Raw genomic sequence first — 25,210 nt, forward strand, 5'->3', positions numbered from 1 at the left:
GTGTATAATTTCCAGCTGTTTTTAAAAAACTATTTATTTCTAATTATAGACTCATAAGATTAAAGACTCACAAGAATTTCCAAAAAATAGTGCATAGGGGTCCTGTGTACCGTCACCTAGCTTCCCCCAATGGTGACATTAGACTAATTTTTAAATCACTAATGGACCTTCTCTGTACTCTATAATAAGCCTGTTTTTTAGATATTAACTTTCTTTAAAGAAATATCACCCATATTGTACCTGATCCTCTTTAGGTTTCAGAATTATACAGTGTCGTGTAGAGATCATTATGTCGCTATTGCTTTATGCTTTAGTACATTCTTCTCCATTTTCCCAATTTTCAGACTGTACCATTGATTGGGAAGGAATTATGTCTCATATGTACCTTCCTGGTGCATTTCTCCCCGACAGTCTAATAAAAAGATGTGTAAACTCCATTTTACTCCTTATATTGAAGAAACATATTTAGCTGAATATTTAGATTTCTTGTTTTGACTTTATTTTAGTGATGTTTGAAAACTTGAGAGGTTTTATTTTTTTATATCGTCTCTTCTTTCTTTTTCCTCCTAGCCTGAAAATGAAATTTCTTCAGACTGCAATCATGTAAGTATGGATTTTCTGTAATACACCATATGTGCTTTATATATATGATGACAGATTTTGGGATGCTTTTCCTGTTGTCCTAGGAAGGATTATATTTTCTTAAATTCCCTTAATCTTAAAGGGATGGTAAAATTTGTTTAAGAACCATGGTAAAAATCTACAGATACTCCTTCATTGTAGAAACCTACAAGTTACACCAAATAATATTTATGTGTTTAAGGTTAAATTTTTCTTCAGTTAAGCTACAATATGAAAATAATTAGCCCTCTGCTTATTAAGTTTACTCTAGAATTCCATATTTTAAAGTTTCTTCATTTAGTCATCATATAGTCATCTTCTATGTGCCAAACACTGTGGTTGCAGATTAAAAGGGGACTGATGTGAAATCAAGTCTGTGCAAAAAGTATTAGGTACTTGGACTTTGGTAGAAGTCTAAATAGGGTACAGTGGGGACACACAAGTGAATTTGTTCAGGTGAGTTGATGTTGGGAAAGACTTAATAGTGGAGATACTACTTGAGCTGAGTCTTAAAAGAAGCATAGATATGCATAAGGCAGAAATCACTGTCACAGAGTGGAAGATACATTGGACTGGGGACTGCTAAAACACAGAGGCAGTGTGGCTATGTAGATTAACTACTTATTCTAAAGAAAATCTAGGTAGGTCAGAGAGTTAAGATATAAAGTAAACCACAAGAGTACTAGAAGAAAACATGAACAGAGGGAGGCTTTTCTAAACATGACACAACCCCAAAATATGTTAAAATATATGTGTGATTATATTTAAAAAACTGTCTCCAAAACAAGTATTGTAAGTTATAAAAGAGAATTGGTAATGCAGATGAAAAAGACTACACTCATTCATAGAAGTGCTTTTAATAAACGTAGACAACAGATATGAATGGACTGTTCACAGGAAATGTAAAAGATGTCCAGTAAACAACAAAGCTGTTGATTCTCCCTCATAAAGCATGAAAAGTGAAAGAAAAATGAATATACCATTTTTAATCCATTTGATTAGCAAATATCAAAAATTAATAAATGCACAGTGTTGATAAGGATGTGTGTGTGTGTGTGTGTGTGTGTGTGTGTGTGTGTGTGTGTGTATATATATGTATATTTTTTTTTTTTTTGGAGACAGAGTCTCACTCTGTTGCCCAGGCTAGAGTGCCGTGGCATCAGCCTAGCTCACAGCAACCTCAAAGTCCTGGGCTTAAGCAATCTTCCTGCCTCAGCCTCCCAAGTAGCTGGGACTACAGGCATGCACCACCATGCCATGCCCGGCTAATTTTTTACATATATGTATATATTTTTAGTTGTCCAGCTAATTTCTTTCTATTTTTTTAGTAGAGACGGGGGTCTCGCTCTTGCTCAGGCTGGTCTCGAACTCCTGAGCTCAAACGATCCTCCCGCCTCGGCCTCCCAGAGAGCTAGGATTACAGGCGTGAGCCACCATGCCCGGCCAGGATATGTATATTTAAGCATTTTCTAGCGTTCTCTAGCCCACGATTCAGCAAACCTACAACACATGGGCCAAATTCAGTCTACTGTGTGTTTTGAGACAGGGTGTCACTCTGTTGCCCAGGTTAGAGTATAGTAGCATCATCATAGCTCACTGCAACCTCAAACTCCTGGGCTCCAGCCATCCTCCTGCCTCAGCTTCCTGAGTAGCTGGAACTACACCCAGCTAATTTTTCTATTTTTTGTAGAGATGGGGTCTCACTGTGTTGCCCAGGCTGGTTTCTAACTCCTGATCTCAAGTGGTCTTCGCACCTCAGCCTCCCAAAGTTACTGCCTGTTTTTATCCTAAAGTTGTATTAAAACAGTTACATCCATTTATTTACATATTTTCTGTGGCTGCTTTCCATGCCAGGGTGTCAAAGTGGAGGAATAGCAATAGTGACTATAGATCCTTCAAAACCTAAAATATTTACTTTCTGGCTCTTTGCAGTAAAAGTTTACTGGACCCTATTACAGCCTATGGACAGAAATATCAATAAGATATAAAACAGTCAATTGAAAATGCATATATAAGAGCAAGACCCTGCCTCTACTAAAAATACAAAGAAATTAGCCGGACAAACAAAAATATATAGAAAAAATTAGCCGGGCATGGTGGCGCATGCCTGTAGTCCCAGCTACTTGGGAGGCTGAGGCAGAAAGATTGCTCAAGCCCAGGAGTTTGAGGTTTTGTGAGCTAGGCTAACGCCACGGCACTCGAGCCCAGGCAAGAGAGTGAGACTCTTGTCTCAAAAAAAAAAAAAAAAAAAAAAGAAAGAGAAATAAAATGCATATATAGAAATTTATGTATAGTTATATTTAAAAAGGTAGATAGAAATGTGTCTATAAAGGGTATTTATTGTGGCATCATTTATAAAGCAAAAGATTAGGGGGAAACCTCAAAATCAATCAATAGACTGAATCTGACAGAGGGGAAACCCAGAATAAAGCTAATCTGTGCCTTATAACCCTCAAAGAGCTTGAGAAGAGAAAGGATCTGATACTGCTGAAAATGGGGACAAATAGTACACAGAAGACAGGAGAATTGGTTGAAAGTGTATAAGAAGCAGTCAGGACTTTTTAGAGAACAATTATATATAACTCAGCTTCTACAATATATCGTGCATAACATCCAGCATGCAGTCAGAAGTGGCCAGCTATGAGAAGCAGCAGTAAGATATGATCAATAACCAAGAGATAACAGCCAATAGAAGGAGATCCAGAGAAAATTCATATATCAGAATTAACAGACAAGGACTTGAAATAATTATGACTGTATGTTAAATAAAATAGAGGAAAAGATAGTCAAAATGGACAAACAGATGATGTATTTCAAGAGAGAATTAGAATTTATTAAGAAAATCAAATGGATGTTTTAGAACTATACAATATGATTTCTGAAATTAAGAACTTGATAGTTTTTAAAGACAGGATTAGTGGACATGAAGACAGATCCATAGAAAATATCTAAACTGCATCAGAAAGAGAAAATGATGTTTAAAACAAAACACTTAAGAATAATGTGGGAAACAGTCAAAATGTCATATATGTGTTGTTGGAGTCCAAGAAGTAGAAGATGGAATAGGATAATAGTAGTATTTGAAGAAATAATGGCCAAGAATTTTTCCAAATTTAATGAGAGGCATTAACTCACAAATTTAGCAAATTCAGTGAACCCCGAGAGGTTTATATTAAGTGGAAACACTTAGACGTTATTAACAACTTGCTGAAAACAAAAGGTAAAAAGAAAACCAGGCCAAGCACAGTGGCTCATGCCTGTAATCCCAGCACTTTGGGAGTCAAAAGAGGGAGGACGGCTTGGGGCTTAGAGTTTGAGACCAACCTGAGCAGGAGGATCGCTTGAGCTCAGGAGTTCGAGACCAGCCTGAGCAAGAGTGAGACCCCATCTCTACTAAAAATAATAAAAATTAGCCAGGCATGGTGGCATGTGTCTGTAGTCCCAGCTACTAGAGGGGTTGAGCCAGGAGGATCGCTTGAGCCCAGGAGTTGGAGGTTGCAGTGAGCTATGATGATGCTGCTACACTCTAGCCCAGGTAAGAGAGTGAGATTCTGTCTCAAAAAAAAAAAAAAAAAGTCTAAGGAAAATATCCAAAGTAATGTGAAATAAAGACATTTTAGACATGCAGTTTTCCCAAACACTTACAACCTATGCATATTTTACATAAAGCTCCTGGAGGATGTTCTTCAACAAGATCAGGGAATACACCAAGACAGAGAAAGATAAAGAATCTAATAATTAATCAGCCTAAGAGAAAAGCAAAGGAAATTCTAATGATGCTGGTGAGGGATGACACCTGTGCAGAGGCCTAGAAAACAGCCAGTCCTGATTGAAGCAGGAAAATGAAAAGACTCCAAGAAGAACATCTCACCTGATAGATTGCCTGATGGATTTAGACATTTTAAAAGGAGATTCATATTTTCAGTAAAGACATTGAGGATTAATTAGTAATGGATATATAGAAAAATAGCCTATGAAATAAGTGACTGTTAACTATGGTATAAACTAAAAGTTGTACAGGAGAAGAAATAGGTTCTATATGGTTCAGTATGTATAACCATTTACATAGTCAATAATGTATTAATAAATACTGAGTATCTAACAACATTGGGATCAGGAAGAAGGGTATAAGTTCATTCCTTGTCTTCTAATATTGTAAGTTATTTCTAAAACTGACAAGTCAAGAAATAGCAATTTAAGCATCTAGTTTAAAAATATGGAGGTAATTACCATAAGCAAAAAGAATTTAAAGTGTGTGCCTCTGGGGAGTGGGTAGGACTTTAGAAAGGGATTTGGCAGGAAACCACTTGTTTGGTTTGATTTTTTTTTTTTTTTTTTTTTTTTGGTGAGACAGAGAAATTGAAAAAATGTCTCTAATTTGTGGTAGGCAAAAAAACATAAAGAGCTCTGGTAATGCTGGGTCCAAACACCCAGCTGTGCAAGGGACCCGTAAGTCAAGAAAGCAGGTAGGGGTTGTAAGCAGGTCATTTGTCTCTGATGATTTAGCACTCAGTAAACCACCAGCTGTGTCAGCGCTCCTGTCATGTGAGTTTACTGTTTTACTCTAATGATTCTATTTCCCACATCAGATTGCCAGTTCTCTAAGACACATCTTTCTACCATTTTTGTAACTAATGTACAGCCACTGTATGGAGCTGCTACCCTGGCTGGGAGTTCCATTAACTCTGGCTGGTGCTCAGTGCCTATGGCTGTGGTGAAATCTGTTGGGACAGTATTCCTTAAGCAGCTCTGATAGTGGCTCTTATCCTTGGGTGGACATTAGAGTGCCTTGGGTATTTTAAAAATACTAATGCGTGGTCTCACTCCTAGAGATTCTGGTTTGTTCTGGGAAGAGGCCCAGGCGTTGGTATTTGTTAAAAGCTCCCTGGGTGGTTCTTTCTAATGTGCAGCCAGAGTTGAGAACCACTGATCCATGAGGAGGACTGTACTAGAGATGGAGAATAGGAACAATTATTTGATGAAGGGAAGTGTACAACCATTTCACAAGCCATTGTTCAGGTGTATTTTTTTTTTTAATTTATTTTATTTTTAGTGATGAGGTCTCACTCTGTTGCCCTGGCTAGAGTGCAGTGGCATTGTCACAGCTCACTGCAGCCTCAAACTCCTGGGCTCAAGCAGTCCTCCTGGCTCAGCCTCTTGAGTGGCTGGGACTACAGACGTGTGCTACGCCTGGCTAATTTTTTCTATTTTTAGTAGACATGGGGTCTTGCTCTTGCTCAAGCTGTTCTCAAAATCCTATGCTCCTTGGCCTCTTAGAGTGCTGGGATTACAGGTGTGAGCCACTGTGCCTGCCCCATTTTGATTTTTAAACTACCTTTGTAGAACTATTTGACTAAACAGAGTTTTGATTTAAAAAATTGAAGGGTAAGCTTGACAATGAAGGAATAATTTTCCCCCACCCCGCTCCCACACCCTCATTCTGTAATGACTTTATGCCACATACCTCAAATACATCCCATCTTCTCCTATCCATATCAATTCTTGCCTCTTAACTGGTCTGTTAATCTCCCTCAATTCTGCTGTTCCCCACAGTGTAATCAGAGCTGATCTTTTGAGTTCTCTAGTTAAAATTATCCATTAGCTTCTCACTTCCTTTAAGATAAAATTCAAAATCTTTAATATGAACTGTAATATTCAATGTGATCTGCCCTCTGCCTGACGGCTCTCTTCCCCCATCTCATCTTTCATACCCTCAGCTCCAGCCATTCTTAACTACATGTGATTCCCATAAGTTATCATTACTCTTTCTGTCCTTTCTACCTTTGCACACCTGGGACCCCAATCTCCCTCCGTTGTAAGTCCTTGAGATACTAGATCTCCTTTCTTTTTCTTTCCTTTTTTTTTTTTTTTTTAAAGAAAGAAATGACAATAGATCAGCTATAAGTAGCTCAGTAAAGAGGAAATGTTTGGTTTGATATACACATAGGATTAGAATGCTCTGAATATTTTGAAAAGTGTTGGTTTAATTTTAGAATATAAAATTTAGTGGTCGTGTAATACTGACTTAATTCATAAATAGCAGTAAAATTTATTTGTCCAGATTCTTACCTTGTCTTTTGAATCACTGAATTCATCTCTGCTTCTAGGGAGTCAGGAAGACCAAGATTTCTTCAGTTGGAACTAAGCTTTTCTTATACCCATTTTCAATTTGGCTACATATGTCCCATTGGTTGAATTTGTCATTCGTCATGGTGTAGGTTTGTTTGTTATCTATTCAGCAAATATTAATTAGTGCCTATTGTGTCCCATATATTCTTCTAGGCACTTGGGATACAAGGCAATATTCCCATTGCTGTTGGAGCTTTCATTATAGATGGTAGCCAGATTCTACTCTTTTTTTCCCTAAAGACTCACTTATTGATGATTGATGATAGCTGAGAGATTAGAGCTTCTTACTTAAAGTTTCTTTTGAGGAAAGGAGAGAAGAAATCCTACTCATCCTTATTTTATTTCTTCAAATCTTCCTCAGCACTCACACAGAATTAACTGCTTGTTTCTGCGTTATTCCTAATGCACTTTATACGTGCCTCTGTCTTCTAAAAAGCAGATCTGGTCTTGTCATCCCCTTACTTTGCCTTCAGTGACTCCCTGATGCTTGTGAGTTAAAGTTCAAACGTGGCTTACAAGGGCTTTCTGATCTGGCCCTGGCCCGCCCCTCCCGTCAGTCCTGCATTGGACCTTCAGTTCCTCTAACACCCCCTGCTCCTGTGCATGCTGTTTCATGTACTTAAAACAGTCTGCTTCCTGCTCCTTTCATCTGGCTAACTGCTGCTCACCTTTAAGGCTTATTTTTGCTACTGTTCATAAATTAGATCACTTATTGAAAATTTTTAACTGAAGCGCAAAGATAAAGTAATATTTAGTCCTCACCTATAAATAAATAATAATGATTTTAGATATTTTATAGTTTAAGGTATGTTAAAACAGTTATATAAAGTGAGCTTCATGGGTTTTTAAAGGAATGAAGATAGATACGCCCTGAAGCTAGATCTTGTGCAGCTCTCTTTCATAAAACTCTCCTATGAAGGTACTGTTGATTGTGAAATCTGAGACTAAACCCACCACATCTGAGCTTCTGGGTTAGACCTTTTGGTTTAAGCAGAATTTGGCTTATGTAACCTGTTTATATTTTCTCTGAAAACCTTATGCGGTATTATAATTTTTAATTTTTTTCTTGACTTTTTATGATTTTTAATTCATAGCTTTGAAAAAATTTATCCTTTGGTAAAACAGAAAAAAGTTTGTCTGAATGATAGTGCTTTTATTTTGTGTGCGTATTTTCTCCTTTTATGTATGAATATGGTGGCATTTTATCTTACTTTCTGTTATCTGATATGTGAATATGCTTTATCTGACTCTGTATAGTTGGGTGTTGTCATTTAAAGTAACTGTTGATGATAAATTTCATAATATTCTAACTGGAGGTTTTTTCTTTGTTTTTTTCCCCCCATGTTACACCTAGTTGTTGTGGAATTATAAGCTGAACCTAACTACAGATCCCAAATTTGAATCTGTGGCGAGAGAGGTTTGCAAATCTACCATAACAGAGGTAAGTTGTGAAAGAATTTTGTGCAGATTTAATGAGTTAGAAGAGAAAATTACATCTGTTGACCAGACCAGTCATTATGAGAGGAATGACTCAGTTACTTTACTTTTCTTGGAATTCACGTCTATCTTGGCTAAAAGATAGGAAGGGGGATATAATTAGACTCTTTTTGTTGACATCCATCTACACTTAGAGCGGGATACTATTGATTGAGACAGTTGAAAATCAGGTTCTGTTGGTCCCCAAACAAGGAGTAAATACTGCTGAGGTTATCAATGCTGCTCTCACACGTTGTACAACCTGCTATGTCTGAAGCACATCCAAATGGTTACAGGAGGCCGGTCGACATTCCTGAGTGTTTCAGCTATGCAGTTGGATCAATTGAACCACAAAGACGTATACTTCAAATAAGAGTTAGTGTTAAAAAGGTTAACGGTATGATTGTGTAAATTGTTATAAATTGATAATGAGCATAAAGATAAAAACAGTTAATGAAAATGTATAAAACTATACAGATGCTAATGGAAAGTTTTTAATTATCTTGCCTCAATGTAAACAACAAATAATATTAGTGAAAATTGTGGTATTTGGAATTTCTTTTTTGTTTCTTGGGGTGGTTTTTTTTTAATCAGTAGTAGAAATTTTCTACATACTGAACTAGGAGAATCACAGAGAAAGCAGTCACTATTTTTCTACCCCAGAGTTAACAGTCAAAGTTCTTGCAGCATATTAATCTGTCCTCAAGTTGACCCTATTGATGATTTAAGTCAGGGCCACTTTCTACAGAACTCTTAAGGATGACCCTATCCCACCCACATAAGCCATCAGCTCATGTTCCTCATTTACGTCATACGGGGTCTTGTATTAATAGAACTTGTTTTCTTAAATCTTCTAATATTGGATCCAGGTATGTTTTATTCTTTTAAAGCAGTGACGCTTCCTATTTACCTTGGGGCTTTAGAATAGAATAGCATATCTTTGAAAAATTGATCTTCAGCTCCTAGCTTTAATATTCTACATCTCAAACTCCCTTAGCTAGCTGTATGACTAAGCTTCTAACTTTAAAATATCAAAAGCAAGGTATTTGCTTAATAACAAAAAGAAATACTAACAAAGAAATGATTTCCAGACTTGAACTTTAAATGTTTGAATATTCCCACTGTATTATTGAACTATCCAGTTACAAATAGTTTTATTTTAAAAGACACATCAGGATATATTTACATGTGTTTGTTTTGCCCTATTTTTGTGTCACTGTTAAATACACACCAGTTTGATTTTCCTTGTGGAAATTTAGTTCAGAGTACTTACATACTCACTAGAATAATTTCACTCTGCATTGGGTTGGCTTCCTTGTAACATACACGTAATGATGGTCTCCTGTGACCTCTTGAGGTATTCTGGCTTTGTACAAGATTGAATTACAAGGACACTTTTCCCGCCCTACAGAGAGAGTCTACTGGAATCCAGAAAATTAAATATTAAGAAGAACATAGTTACCAGCAAAACATTTTATTCTGCATTTCCTTCTATCTTCTTTCTTAATTTTGGAATCCTGCTTCCAGGGAGAAAAAACAGCATCAATGAGTATCTGCAAATTGCAAAGCGACCTTTTTTACTCTCCAGGATTAAGCTAAATACTGCGTGCTTTCCTCCTGTCTCGTGTCAAAAAATAAAATGACTATAGCGTTTTTCTAATGGCACATTATGAATCTGGTCCCCAGCCACTTCAGAGTTTACTCCCATTCTGAAATATGTTGATGATTTAATGGTGGGTTTTTTTGCTGTTAGAAGTTTAGTGAGATAGAAGGAAAAAATGCTACCCAGCATAATGGCTGAAGAAAATCATAAACTTCTCATTCGAACACTACACCCTCTTAACAATTGGTAGTGAACTGAAATACAAATAGGGCTACATTTCTGTGTTTCAGTAAATCTCGAGTTATTAAAGCTAAATATACATTTAGTTTCTTATTGGGGCTCCAATTCAAAATGCTCTTGGTTTTTCTTCAGATTTTTAAACTGTTGGTTGCCTAATATTAGGGCCGGTATGAATGCTTCTCTTCTTCATTAGGTTTAAAAACTCAGGTGTCTGCCACTTGTTCTGATTTTCATCCAGTTTTTTTCTGTGGTTGAATTACAAAAGCTGGGACTTTCAAGCAGCTATTCCTCCTTTTGCTTTTCAAACTTAGCTCTGTTTTTTGTTCAAAAAAACTTTTCCTGGAAATACGCTTTTTTTAGGCATCACAAAAAATCGCTCAAGGTTAGGCTGAAAGCATTGCATTCATCTTGACTGTTGAAGATCTCTGCTGCCTCTGAAGGCAGAGTTAGACTATTTACTTAAATTCTCAAGTTTGCTTCTTTAAAAGTAAACACAATTTTCTGTCTTGAACTGAGTTTTAGACTTGGTCTGGACTTAGTACTGGAGTTAGACATGAAGAGACCTAGTTGCCCATAGGGTAATCCCTGTGTGCCATGTCCTTCACCCAGCGCCTTTTGGAAAAGGAGGTGGTATTTATTTTGCCCTGTGTGCAGACTTATGATAGATGGGGTAGTAGGGAAGAGTAGTCTCTATTGGTTTCAAAAACCAAGAGAACACTCTTTTCTTGTTTATATTCAAAACAAATATTTATGTTTAGCTCCTTCCTCTTTTTTTTTTTTTTTTGAAACAGCCTCTCTGTTACCCTGGCTAGAGTGCAGTGGCGTCATCATAGCTCACTGCAGCCTCAAACCCCTGGGCTGTAGCTGGGCTCAAGTGATCCTCCTGCCTCAGCTTCTTGAGTAACTGGGACTACAGGTGTGCGCCACCGTGCCAGACTAATTTTTCTATTAACATTTTATATATTTTTTATAGACAGGATCTCTCTATGTTGCTCAGACTGGTCTTGAACTCCTGGCCTCAAGCAATGCTCCTACCTCGGCCTCCCAAAGTGCTAGGATTGTAGACATGAGCCACCTTGCCCAGCCTCCGTATTTTGTGGTTTGGGGTGCACTTTGCAGAAAGACTAAGTATTTGGAATCATTCTGTGCTTCATCCACTAGATCATATGTCAAAACCACCCAAACTAGGTTTGCAATGGTCTTCCCCTTCCAAACTTCTTGGCAGACTGTGCTGAACATTTTATACATATTTCTGTTCCAGACCACAGTGGTTAAGCTTGGGTTCTACTAACTTCAGAAACACATGTTTAAATCCATAGTTAATTCAGAGCACATTAATGTCATGTCCAGAATGTCTTCCCTCATCTCTCTCCTTGGCCATTATATTTACCTAATGATAATAGTTTTCTGTGTAGCTTGGCTTGGGATGTGCAGGTAGACTTCACTTCTGCACCTGTTTTTCAGACCTACTCCTTAGGTTCATCTCCTCACTGACCACTGCATTCTTTACACAGTTAAAAGTACTTGTCATTAGGACCATGCTAAAGCTATAGAAGATAAAACCTCTTTTTACTCCATTTAGAAGTGAGGTTTTCCTAAGCATTTGGATATGTATGTATTTTCTTGCAAAATGCAGTTATCAGGTATTTTCTAGAAAGTGCAACAGTCTGAGTAGGGATGACACACTATTTTTTTTCATAAATGAATATATCTCCAAGTATTTTCCTTGAATGTATTTCTAAATGTTTTTCTTCTTCTTTTCCCAAGTAAACAGATGGGAAATTAACAGGAAAATAGCAGACATTTTCTCCTTCATAAAGGTGTTTGGTACAATCACAGAACACTTGTGTAAAACAGCCACTTTCTTTTGAGCAGATTAAAGAATGTGCTGATGAACCAGTTGGAAAAGGTTACATGGTTTCTTGCTTGGTGGATCACCGAGGCAACATCACTGAGTATCAGTGTCACCAATACATTACCAAGATGACGGCCATCATTTTCAGTGATTACCGTTTAATCTGTGGCTTCATGGATGACTGCAAAAATGACATCAACATTCTGAAATGTGGCAGTATTCGGCTCGGAGAAAAGGTACTACACTGGCTTCTCCAAAGGGACCTTTAAAATTTGGCACATGAAGAAGCTGTATAACTGGCATGGGAAAATTTTAGGGCTGGAGGGACCTTGAAGTTGAAATTAAAGAAACTTGCTCAGATAGCCCTAAGAGCTAAGACCAGTTGACCTGTTAATGTACTTCATGTGTTTGTAACAGAACGTTCCAGTAATGTATGGGGAAGTGGAAGAATTAGTATCTGCTAAGAGTGGGGTGTTATCTTCACAATATTAAACCAGTTGCTGATTACCTATAATGTGCCTCTGGCAAAGGAGAGACCTGAGTTCTCTAATCTTCCTCTGCATATACCTCACTGTTACCATAAAAAAAATTACTTAGCTCCCCCTCTATAAGTGAGGTATCTAAATTAGAAAATTTTAAGATATGTGAAAGTGCTTCTAGCTTGTCAGAGGAAAATTGTTCTGTAAATGTGATTTTACAGAGGAACTGATTTTAGTAAAGACAGGAGAGAACATAACTACCTAGCTACTTTCCCCAGTTATGTCTGATCTTATTTTTAGACTTACTAGTCTGGTGAACAGAAGGTCACAATGGAGGCTTAGCCAGGTTTATTCTGAATCTGTTTGCTCAGCAAAAATGAAAGAAACTCCTGAAAAGTGACAGATGCCAGTGGGAGAGGTCGTCTGAGCATCAGCTGTTAATTACCACTGCTCATTAATCTGCTGTTCAGGAAACATGACAGAAAATAAAATCCATTCGTCTCTCTGCCTTCTGTTTGTTCATGGTTTGCAGGTGTCTGTCGCTGACAAAAGGGGGCATGGTGTTAGGATCCTGGAACTGAGCACACCAGTTCAAATGAAGGGTTTATTGCCGGTTAATGTTGGCTGTCACCTAATGCCCTTTCCTTCATATCAGCACAGGGCCCAGTCCCTTATCATAGGGTGCCTCTGAGTTGGTCTTGAAAGCTCTTTGAGCTTGGCAACTGAAGAAAGGTCAGTTTTAATAAAGAAGGCAGTTTTTTGCTTTCCAGCAGACTCTAGAAATGGCACAAAAGCACTCAAGTCGCTCTGATGATTCAGGAAGCTCCTCCAACTTTATTTAGGGTGTTGGAGATTATATCCAGTTCCAGAGCTCACTCCTTCTAAAATCTCTACATAGCGTTCCAAACATACTTTTCCGGAATCAATGACATTTTCACATTTGTGATTAGTGGCCCACACTATAAAGTAGACCATTACAGTTCTCTCTTTGTAGTAGACCACTAAGGTAATAGCTGATTAGCTTCCCTCTAGCTCTCTGAGTTATTTTCAGACAGACTTTTTTTTTTTTACCATAATAGAATTAATAACAATTTATTATAAGTCCATCTGCGGGATCATTTGTTGTTCATATGTCAGGTCTGTGTATTGTTAACTTTTTTTAAGCTAACTGATTTCATTTTTTCATAGATAATGTGTAGGTGTGTAGTTCACCTCGCTTTCATTCATATTCGGTAATTAGCCATATAGTCTTCATTGTCAAATATTTGTATAATTTTCAGTTATATAACTCAAATGGGCTGAACTAAAAAGCTCAGAGATTCTGAGGAATTGAAATAGTTTTATTTGAAAAAATCATCTATCTGAAAGTTATAATAATAAATGAAAACATCTAGTGGAAGTGATATTTTGACTTATACCAATGTGTGGTGCTACAATTGCTGTATAGTCAGGTGTCGCCTAAAAATGAGGATATGTTCTGAGAACTGGATTGTTAGTCAATTTCATGAACATCATAGAGTATACTTAACAGCTTCTAGGCTACAAACTTGTACAGGATATTATTGTACTTAGTACTGTAGGCAGTTGTAACACAGTGGTAGTATTTGTATATATAAACCTAGAAAAGTTTCAGTAAAAATACAAGATTGTAATCTTATGGGACCACCATCATATATGTGGTCTGTTGTGCACCGGAATGTTATTGTGCAGAGGAAGACCTTATATGATACAACTAAATTATTGATCATAACAGGTTGATGGGAGTCACTTTCAACTCCATACCTTTTTACTGCTTAGATTCTCCTCATAACTCACTCCCTTTCCTCCTTAAGGTCTTTGGCAAAACAATACCTCTCAATGACGCCTACTCTGACCATCACATTTTAAATCAAAGTACTGTAAGTTATTAGGAGCTGCTAAAATTTGGTGTAGGACATTGTTTATAGCATAACATAATGTCTATAATAATCTCTTGTATATTATAAATAGTAAGTGACTGACATGTTTCTGTCCAGATCTTTATCATCGTAGATTTGTTGCTCCTTTGGGAAGTAGAATTGGGTGGGCCTTGCCTAAGTGGACCAAAGTCATAAAAACTTGAATGTCACTCATAAATTAGGAAAAAAAAAATAAGCCTTACTCTGGATTTCTGGGGTGTGTGTCTACTTTTCTCACTGTCCTTTTTGTCAGTCATCCCTTAAAATTTTATCTGTTCAGGCCGGGCGCAGTGGCTCACGCCTGTAATCCTAGCACTCTGGGAGGCCGAGGCGGGTGGATTGCTCGAGGTCAGGAGTTCGAGACCAGCCTGAGCAACATCGAGACCCCGTCTCTCCTAAAAATAGAAAGAAATTATATGGCCAGCTAAAAATCTATATAGAAAAAATTAGCCAGGCATAGTGGCACATGCCTGTAGTCCCAGCTACTCGGGAGGCTGAGGCAGTAGGATCGCTTAAGCCGAGGAGTCTGAGGTTGCTATGAGCTAGGCTGACGCCACGGCACTCATTCTAGCCTGGGCAACAAAGCGAGACTGTGTCTCAAAAAAAAAAAAAAAAAAATTTTATCTGTTCAGAATTGTTCTTCAAAAAAACTTTTCATTGATCTCAGGCTTCTCAGCATTGTATATACTCATAGACCTAGTAAAAAATGTCGGAGGTACAGATGGAGAATAGGAAGGCACGAGAATCAGCTAGAATAGTGTGCTTCTTAATCAGTTTTGGGTCAGCAGGCCTTTTGAAAACTTAACGAAAGCTGTGCACCCTCCTCAGAAAGATACACAAAAGCCACATACAAATTGTAGGATTTTCATAGACTTCACCCACTCACCCAAATTAACCCTGGGCCTGGAAAAGTAAATAGTGGACCATTAGTTAGGTACCTTATGTCCTGTAACTTGGATGACTTGCTTAACTCTTCTGAGCCCCTGTTCTTTCATCTGCACAGTAAATATCACAGCTCCATTTCCTCTTCATAGGTATGTTAGGAGAGAACGTGAAAATTTTCATAGAAACACTTGGAAATTAATATGCCATAGAACAAATCCTATTATAATAAAATAGAATACACACACACACACACACTGTGGTTAAATTGAAATTTTGCCTAAAGTAGATGTTTCCTTATTTGATTTTAGGAATCTTTTTATTATGTACAGATGATTTCATCAATGCATATTTTACTATAATAGGATTTTGTGTGTATTTATAAATAAGTGGTAACACAATTTTCAGATGCTTTGGTTTGCTGTATTAATGGATATATCAAATTGTTGAAGCATATCTTGTGAGTATAGCTTAGAACTCTTGAATAGAAAATATTTAGGGGGAGTGGGAGCTAAATGATGGTTACACACAGGCACAGGGATGTAAAGGACATTAGAAACTAAGATTGAGGGAAGTCAGGAGGGGGTGAGGGATAAAAACATACCTGTCAGGTACAATGAACGCTGCCCTGGTGGCAGACACACTGAAAGCCCTGACTTCAGCATTATACAGTGTATCCATGTAACAAAAATATTTGTACACCCTTAATATTTTGAAATTAAAAAACAAAGAAAATATTTAGGGGAAATTTCTCATGTTGGATGAATGAATGCTTGTGGTTGCTATGGGGATGATGCAAGGTACAATTAAAGATAATTGGATGCTTTTAAGGAAAACTCTCAAAAGCAGTTTGTATAAATGGTGGTAATCTTGTTAAGTTGCATTAAAATAAATCTAAAACATCAAAGTGAATATTACACTACAGATTGTACCATGTTGGGGTGTTTGTGGACAGAAGAGTAGAATAAGGAGAAAGAGGGTCTCTGTAACTTTTCTCAATGGATTTTTATGGTTTGTTTGTTGTTTCGTTTTTTTTTTTTTTTGGAGACAGAGTCTTGCTGTGTTGCCCGGGCTAGAGTGAGTGCCGTGGCATCAGCCTAGCTCACAGCAACCTCAAACTCCTGGGCTTAAGCGATCCTAACTGCCTCAGCCTCCCCAGTAGCTAGGACTACAGGCATGCGCCACCATGCCCGGCTAATTTTTTCTATATATATATTTTAGTTGGCCAGATAATTTCTATTTTTTTTTAGTAGAGACGGGGTCTCGCTCTTGCTGAGGCTGGTCTCGAACTCCTGACCTCGAGCAATCCACCCGCTTCAGCCTCCCAGAGTGCTAGGATTACAGGCATGAGCCACCACGCCCGGCCTGTTGTTTCTTAATTTGACTGAAAGTGCTATTATTTGTGAAATGCCTGGCTCTTAGAAATGAGCAGAGATTTCTGCAATATTATTTCAATATTAACATATAATCAGAGCCTCGGTCTGATGTCATTTTTTAAGAATTTTTTGATATTTTAAACTTTAAAAATTCAGGTTCCTATTTCTAATGCTAACTAAACTGTAGTACTTAAATTTCCCAGGTTCTCTATTTCCATTTGTAGTGTGCAGGTATTATATTCTAACCAAAGATTATTAAGGGCATTTTCTTTAACTTCCGCAATGTGTTTGGTTCCCTCTTGATTTCTCTATAAAACATCAATAAGCTAACTATGTGTTGGGGTTTTTTACTACTTTTTTTTTTTTAGCCAGATGATGTTTATTTGAAACCCATGTGGTGAGTGCTTTAAAATATTAATATCCTTACTATTTTAGGATGCACATTCACAAGGTGAGGTGGTATCATGCTTGGAGAAAGGCCTGGTGAAGGAAGCAGAAGAAAGAGAGCCCAAGGTTCAAGTTTCTGAACCCTGCAAGAAAGCCATTCTCCGCGTGGCTGAGCTCTCCTCAGATGACTTTCATTTGGACAGGCATTTATATTTTGCTTGCCGGGATGATCGGGAGCGTTTTTGTGAAAATGTGAGTTAGCTCTGAAGCTATCCTTCCTTTATTCCTTTTCTTTTCAAATATTTTTAAATACTCTATTCTAAGATAAAAAACCATCACAAACCCTCACATGTAGAAAAGTTACTGAAAGGGAAGATGGAATTGGTCCCAGGATAACAGGAAATGGTATCGGATGCTCGTCCTTAACGATTTAACATCTCGTTAACAGTTGGCTTCTAACAATCTCCACACATTATTTTTTCTTTTTTATCTCACTTCCCAATTTCAGTTCTTGGAAGTCTATTTCATCTATAGGAATCTTATTTTAGCCAGGAATCCTATTCATACCTACTTAATGGCTAAATCTTTGATACATTACATATTTCTATTTGTATGTTTTTGGCTAAGGTGAAGAAAACAGCAGGTGGCTAACTTTTAAAACCAAATCCCTGATTATTACTTGCTGACACTATAGAAGTTTCCTTTTTTTTTTTTTTTTTTGGTGGGGAGGCGGGGTCTTACTCTGTCACCTAGGCTAAAATGCAGTGGTGTCATCATAGCTCACTGCAACCTCAAATTCCTGGGCTGAAGCACTCCTCCTGCCTTGGCCTCCCAAAGTGCTAGGATTACAGGCGTGAGTCACCTCACCTGGCCAGAACTGCTTTCTAACACTTTAAGTAGAATAGTCTCCATCCTTACAAGGGACTGAGAGGAACTTGTATATACTTCAATTCTGCCTGCTGTTTTGAGTTAACAGCTTCAACTGTGAGAGCCACTAGGTATAAGAGTTTTATTGACTGTAGCATAAAGTTTTAAGAAAGAAGACTCTCTTTAACATTTCTTTTGGTTCCCTAATGAATAAGATATATCTGGGAACAAATGACAATTGCCAGACATCACGGGAAAATTTTTTTCATCTTTACTGCAATCACTGTTTTTGTTAAAAGACTATTAAATTTTATAAATGGCTGAGCCATTTGTCCAAAAGTGCTCACCATTATAATAATTTAATAGTTCTATATGAGATTATGGATAATATGCAGCACAATTACTTAGCTAATAGTAATAATAATAATGTATATGTTGCATCTTACAGACACAAGCTGGTGAAGGCAGAGTGTATAAGTGCCTCTTTAACCATAAATTTGAAGAATCCATGAGTGAAAAGGTAAGTATGACTTTGAAACAAACCAGTATTTTATTCATTTCTTTAAAATTTTCTCAAGTCCTCTCAAACAAAATTCTTATAATCTTATACCAAAATGTGAATGACTGATAAAGCTTACCCTTTTTGGAGGTGAGATACGGGTTTAAGTAGAGAACCAGAGTATATTTGGCTTAAACCAAGAAAATGAATCTCTAATTGCACTATTTAGACAGTGAGAAGCCAATTGTTCAATTTTGGGAAAAAGAATCAGAGAATTTTTTTATAAAATCGCACTGAGGCCAGCCCTACATACACTGGAAGTTTAGGCTAACCAAAGCAATGTGCTGCATAGGTAATTAGCTGTTTAATTTTTAAGCAGCTGTCTCATTAAGCATTCTCATTACTTTTAGTCCTATCCCTAGATGAATGTAAGAATCTTTTATAGCTTTTGAATTTAATCAGCCTTAAAGATAGACATTTTGGTAGTGACCACAGTTGTTGACATGCACTTGGCTGTAGTCTCCATGCTCATCTCAGGGGTACATGTCAACCACTAAGCCACATGCACGGCCTTACAGCTCTCTTCCTGGACTCCTTCCTCAGTGTCGAGAAGCATTAACAACCCGCCAAAAGCTGATTGCCCAGGATTATAAAGTCAGTTATTCATTGGCCAAATCCTGTAAGAGTGACTTGAAGAAATACCGGTGCAATGTGGAAAATCTTCCTCGGTCCCGGGAAGCCAGGCTCTCCTACCTTCTAATGTGCCTGGAGTCAGCTGTGCACAGAGGTAGAGTTTATTTCTTTTTATCCTTTATTCCTTTTTGGATTCATATTCTAAAGTTTCTTGTACCTATAAATGTTAGTTTCCGCCTATATTTGCTCTTTTGAGGCTTTGGGGTTTTTTTGAGATAGTGTTTTGCTCTGTCACCCGGGCTTGAGTGTAGTGGCACAATCATAGCTCACTGTAGCCTTGAACTCCTGGGCTCAAGTGATCCTCCTGTCTCAGTCTCCCGAGTAGCTGGAACTACAGGTGTGCACCAGCATGTCTGACTAATTTTTCCATTTTTTGTTAAGATGGGGTCTCGCTCTTGCTCAGGCCAGTCTTGAACCCCTGGCATCAAGCGATCCTCCCCCCTCAGCCTCCCAAGTAGCTGGGACTATAGGTATGTGCCACAATTTTTGGCTAATTTTTGTTTTTTTCTTTTTCTTTGTTTTTGGTAGAGATGGACGTCTCGCTATGTGGCCCAGTCTAGTCTTAAACTCCTGTCTTAAGACATCTCCTGTCTTAAGACATCTCCTGTCTTAGCCTCCCAAAGTGCTAGGATTACAGGCATGAGCCAAAGTGCCTGGCCTTTCTAATTTTTAAAATGCACATTGTGCAACATTTTTGGGAGAGTTGGGTTAGTGTAATTTAGCACATGGGTCAGAGAGACTTGGCTTTAAATTGTGGCTCTATTGCTAAACTAACTGTCTAGGTAACCATTTTTTATATTGTTTTACTTTGTTTTAATCTCTCTTTTATGTTTTCCCAGTTGGCATTTATAGCTCAAAGAAGTGGGGGAACCGGTAGTGAATATTTGAAGTGTAGTCTTTTCTACTGCTTTAATTGTGTAGACTAGTAGGGATTATTCTTTGGCTTTCATTTTTACCCCAGTAGTTATCTTATTGATAAGACTTCCATGGGCAAAGCATTTGCATTTTTAGTTCAGTGATATAAAATCTGTATAATGCAGAACACTGACAGGATAAACCCAAGTCTGTGGAGTCTAAACTCATTTTATGTTGCTAAAGCTTTTGCTAAATTCTAAACTTTTCAGTCTAGATATTAGCATGACTGGTAATATTCTATTCTAGGCAGAAACATGTACTTTTAATACGTGATGACTTCTTATCCTAATGCTCACCCTCCATCATGTTATGACTTACATCCTAATTTAGGGCGACAAGTGAGCAGCGAGTGCCAGGGGGAGATGTTAGATTACCGACGCATGTTGATGGAAGACTTCTCTTTGAGCCCTGAGATTATCCTAAGCTGTCGAGGGGAGATTGAACACCATTGTTCTGGATTACATCGAAAAGGGCGAACCCTGCACTGTCTCATGAAAGTAGTTCGGGGGGAGAAGGGGAACCTTGGAATGAACTGCCAGCAGGCGGTAAGGAAAAATTTTCTATTGCCATTTTGAAAGTCATGTTTTATCAGCTAAAGAGCCCGTTCCTGATGCTGTCCCAATTCCCTTTATCTGGATCCTTTATGATACCACAGTGAACATTAGGTACTAAGGACCAGAAACAGAATATTGTTTCTTCAGGAATATTTGGTTGGAATGTGGAATTTGCTGCAGAGCTTAAGTTTGAGCTCATAATCAATAAAAAGAACTGTATACTTAAAGAGATAGAATGTGGCGTTTGCTGGAGTTTCTAAAGGAAGGGTAACTTGCTAGATTGAATTTACTAAATTCAGAATCGAGACCAACCAGGTTGTGATAAATCAGGAAGGGTCCTCCACCAAAAGAGAATTTGCCTGTCTTAATAGTTCTGATTGAGTTGAGGCTGAAAGAAAGTTGACATGAATTGAAATTTTTTTCTAAGAGTTTCTTTTTATTACTGATGTGCAGCATGTCATGAATTCTTGGCCTGAAGGATCGAGAGAGCATATTGTTTTCAAAAATCACACCATCTTTTCTTATTAGACTAGAGCAACTATACATGAAAGGGTCTTTCTTTCTCTACCCGTAAACTTTATAGTCAATTCTATAAAGGCAGTTGGAAAAAAAATTAGCATAGTCTGCTTGGAAAGATAAAGTTCTTCATGATCTAGGGTTCATAAACAGTTACAGATAACAGATCAGATACATAAAATGAAGTTAACAAAACATAGATACAGTGCATCTCTTTCATTACAGTTGATCATGTTTATTACTTTTTGGATAAGAATCTTTAAACAATTTAGAATACCATGTGCAACATTGGTACCCTATGCAATCAACTTTCCTTTAGAAAGCACAAAACATAGTTTAGCTTTATATCCTGACTTACAAAGTTGAGGGTCTCCCTTTAGTGAAATTTTAGAAAACCACCGTTAGTATATTATTATGTAGTTGGCTTTTTTATTAAAAAGTGAATATTAATTTAAATTTTATTTTCCTGATAATCATATAAAATCAGAATTTTACAGTCTGAAAAATTCTGAAACAAGTTTGTACAGTTTGAAACGCAGAATTTTTGTAGAATTTTGATGTGGAGTAAAATTTCATCTTAATTTCTAATACCGTGACTCTGAGTAGACAGTTGTGCACGCGCTCACACATGCACATACACATCCCACAGTGGGAAAAATAGACAATGTGATCTCTTCCTTAAAATACCACATCTGGCTGGAAAGAAGTCTTCTGGAATCTATGTAGGTTGAGTTTGTCACAGTGTCATTCCTCAAGAGCAGTCCTTGCTGGTGATTGCCCTAAGAAACCTCTGCCACCAATATGTGTTCCTGGGCCCCACACCAAGAGTGAATTAGGAGACCGCCTACATCTGCATTTTATCCTTAAAGCAACACGAAAATGTGGGGAGGAGGGTCAGGAATAAACCCATCTTTTTCCTGAGGCTACACTTACAGTAAAGTGTACAGAAAAAAGAAAATAGACTGGTGCAACTTTATTTCCAGGCACCTAGTTCACCCCCAGGGCTTTTTGAAATTTAGCTTATTAAAAGAACTAGTGACTCAACTTGAAAGATAAGTCAGTACCACCCACATCACCCTTTGTGCCTAGAAGAAAAGTACTTTCGAAATCTAGAGGTTAGCCTCAAATAGTGAAACATGGTTTTACCCACATTAAATTTAGCCAAGTGGAAACGAAGCACTTTATTTTGATTTGTATGGATTCATGGTTTTTAGCATTTGGTCACAGAAATCGAAGGCAAAAATGATCCAAAGGGAGAAAAATCTCCTCAGTCAGCCATATTGAGGAATGTTTTGAAATGATTTATTTTGAGTGAGTTTCTTTCTTCCCTTCTTTTTTTTTTTTTTCTTACCCTGTCGTCACCCTGGGTAGAATGCATGGTGTCTTCATAGCTCACTGCAGCCTCAGACTCCAGGCTCAAGTTATCCTCCTGCCTCAGCCTCCTGAGTAGCTGGGACTATAGGCACACACCACCATGCCTGGCTAATTTTTCTGTTTTTAGTAGAGACAGGGCCTCACTCTTGCTCAGGCTGGTCTGGAACTCCTGAGGTCAAGCACTCCTCCTGCCTCTGCCTCCCGGAGTGCTAGGATTACATGCATGAGCCACCATGTCTGGCCACTTTCTTTTTCTTTTTCTTTCTTGATATAGCAGAATTTGATACCTGTCTGTGGTTGACCATTAATTTTCCCTGTTCTCTGCTTGGTGATGCTTTGATTATGATCTCTCAACAAGTAATAAACCATAAAGCATAGAAATAATTATCTTGTTGAGGACATACTCTCCCAAATGCACCATAATCATGAACTATTAAATTCTCTTAAGTTATAGCTGAGTGAGTCTGTGCCCAGGCTCTCCTAGGCCAAAGATAACTGCCCAGCTTGTTCTCTGGACTAGTCATTGCTCTGAAGCATTTCCTCAGGTTTTCCTTAAACATGTCAGGGGCTAGAGTAGATAAATAATCATGTAGCAGTTCACATTTTTAGTGTTTATTTCCCACACTGCTCTCACTGAATTCCAGAGTGGCAGTGACCTCTTGAGCCTACTTGGCTGTAATAGGACATTCATTTTCTCCTTTTAATAGCTACAATCTAGTACATTTATTGTGACTGCTCGAAGTTTGCCTCTCAGTCATGGATATTTAACTGACACAGTTCTTGCAAAGACTTCCAGGCTCCTATGGTGCTTCTAACTTCCCTCAGGAAAAAAAATGTAAATATTTTGGTCTTTGTCGCAAACATTATAAGTAAAATTAGTAATCATTTGACAGTAATCTTTATGCCAGCTAACCACAGCATTTTGTAGCTTTTCCAAATTGCCTCCAAGAATTAGTATAAATAACTTGCATCCCAGAATATTGGAAATCTTTCATATTTCTCTCATGTTGATCATTATCTTCTTTTAGGATAATAGAAGTGGGGTTTTTTTCTTCATGTCCTTTTGATTTGTGTTCACTGATAAATATGTGATGGGGCCAGTGCCTTCGTAAAAACACCTGTGGAATCATAGGACAAATGTGTGAGGATCAGAGAAGGCTCCTACAGAGGACAAATCAGTGATGCAAAAGGGGCTCCAGTTATTTAACTTGGAAGGAAAAACGGAACCCAAACCAGCAAGGATTATTGTTTTCAAATTTGCTTTGTTGTTTAAGATTCCCGCTCTCAAATACCATGTGGTACTTGTCTGTGGTGGTAGTGATCTTTCACATCTATAAAATACTTTTCAGTTTATCCAATGTCCGCCAATATTATTGTATTTTACAATTTTCTGCAGTTAAAGAAACTGAAACTTAGAGATGAATCAACTTGTCCATATTCTCAAAGCTAATATCTGGCAGAGCCAGAAATATTAATAGAACTCAGGTCCTCTGATCCATAATTTAGAACTTTTTCCTCTGTGCCCCAACTGTCTTCTCCTCAAAGACAGGAAAAAAGATGTGAAGCACCTATTTTCATAGCTTTTCTTTATTCTGTGACAAATGATGGATCAAGCAAAAGTAAATGATAAAGAATATATGTAGTCCCGGCTACTCGGGAGGCTGAGGCAGTAGGATCGCTTAAGCCCAGGAGTTTGAGGTTGCTGTGAGCTAGGCTGATGCCACGGCACTCACTCTAGCCCGGGCAACAGAGCGAGACTCTGTCTCAAAAAAAAAAAAAAGAATGTATTCTCATTCTTAACGCATGATGACAAGTGTTTTTCCTTTCATTCATTTATTTATTTATTTGCCATTCCTTACAGAAATCTTGCAAAGTGTTTTTCTATATGCTTATAATAAGCAAGCTTGGGTTTACCTCCTAGTTTTATAAACTAGTTGAGGAAAAATGGGAAATTATAAGTGTTATAATCTTGGCTTTTGTAATTGATATTTCTGCAAGTTAAATGAAATCTCACATCTGCTTTTAATAAAGCACGGCACACTTGATTGAATACCAGTGTCTTTGCATCAAAATTTGAATTCTAGAGTCTCATGAGCAAATTGGGTCTCTAACTAGAAATGTCTCTATTTACTCATTTCCTCTGAATTCTGGCTTGGCCCTGAGTGTTGGTTTAGTAATCTGATTAACAAGTAGGCAGATAAGAGGAAAGTGGCAAGCTTCATATTCATACTGTAAAGACCCGTTGTTTTGTACACGTCCAAGGTTAGTTCAGAACAGGTAGATAACCAATCCTTACAATAACTGGAACAGAAAAACTTGCAATTAAGTTGGAGAAACCAGTTGGAAAGTGTTTGGCAAGCGCTCTTAAGTTTGGCAAATGACAACTATAGCATACGTTGTTAGAGTACTTTGTGATATGCAAGACTGAGCAACTGATTGTATGAAGAGATGACACTGCTCTTCCCTGCTATCTAAGTTATTTTCTTTCTTCCTTTTTAATTTTTTAAAATCCAGCTTCAAACACTGATTCAGGAGACTGACCCTGGTGCAGATTACCGCATTGATCGAGCCTTGAATGAAGCTTGTGAATCTGTAATACAGACAGCCTGCAAACATATAAGATCTGGAGACCCAATGTAGGTTATCTTATTTGTGGTATTTATCCATACTGTCTTTTACTTGGCAGCAGAGAGAACATTCCCTCAAATGACTTTCAGGTGGTTTAACATCTTAACTAAAATTTTGTTGAACAGGAACACATACCAACTTTTATTAAAACTAGTATTGGATTTGGGATTTCAGTTCTT

At 37.6% G+C, this 25,210-nt stretch overlaps 1 protein-coding gene across 1 annotated transcript in view; it reads left to right on the plus strand.

Moving 5' to 3' along the window:
* Nucleotides 1-25,210, plus strand: part of GLG1 (golgi glycoprotein 1) — a 114,547-nt gene that overhangs the window by 58,918 nt on the left and 30,419 nt on the right. The window contains exons 2-9 of the mRNA XM_045533958.1: nt 571-603; nt 8,105-8,191; nt 11,945-12,160; nt 17,034-17,237; nt 18,301-18,372; nt 18,955-19,138; nt 20,290-20,504; nt 24,918-25,039. Of these exons, the coding sequence (XP_045389914.1) occupies nt 571-603; nt 8,105-8,191; nt 11,945-12,160; nt 17,034-17,237; nt 18,301-18,372; nt 18,955-19,138; nt 20,290-20,504; nt 24,918-25,039 (1,133 nt within the window). The remainder of the gene's footprint in view (nt 1-570; nt 604-8,104; nt 8,192-11,944; nt 12,161-17,033; nt 17,238-18,300; nt 18,373-18,954; nt 19,139-20,289; nt 20,505-24,917; nt 25,040-25,210) is intronic.

The sequence above is a fragment of the Lemur catta genome, chromosome 20 (assembly GCF_020740605.2).
Source record: "Lemur catta isolate mLemCat1 chromosome 20, mLemCat1.pri, whole genome shotgun sequence".
In the NCBI taxonomy this organism is placed as follows: Eukaryota; Metazoa; Chordata; class Mammalia; order Primates; family Lemuridae; genus Lemur; species Lemur catta.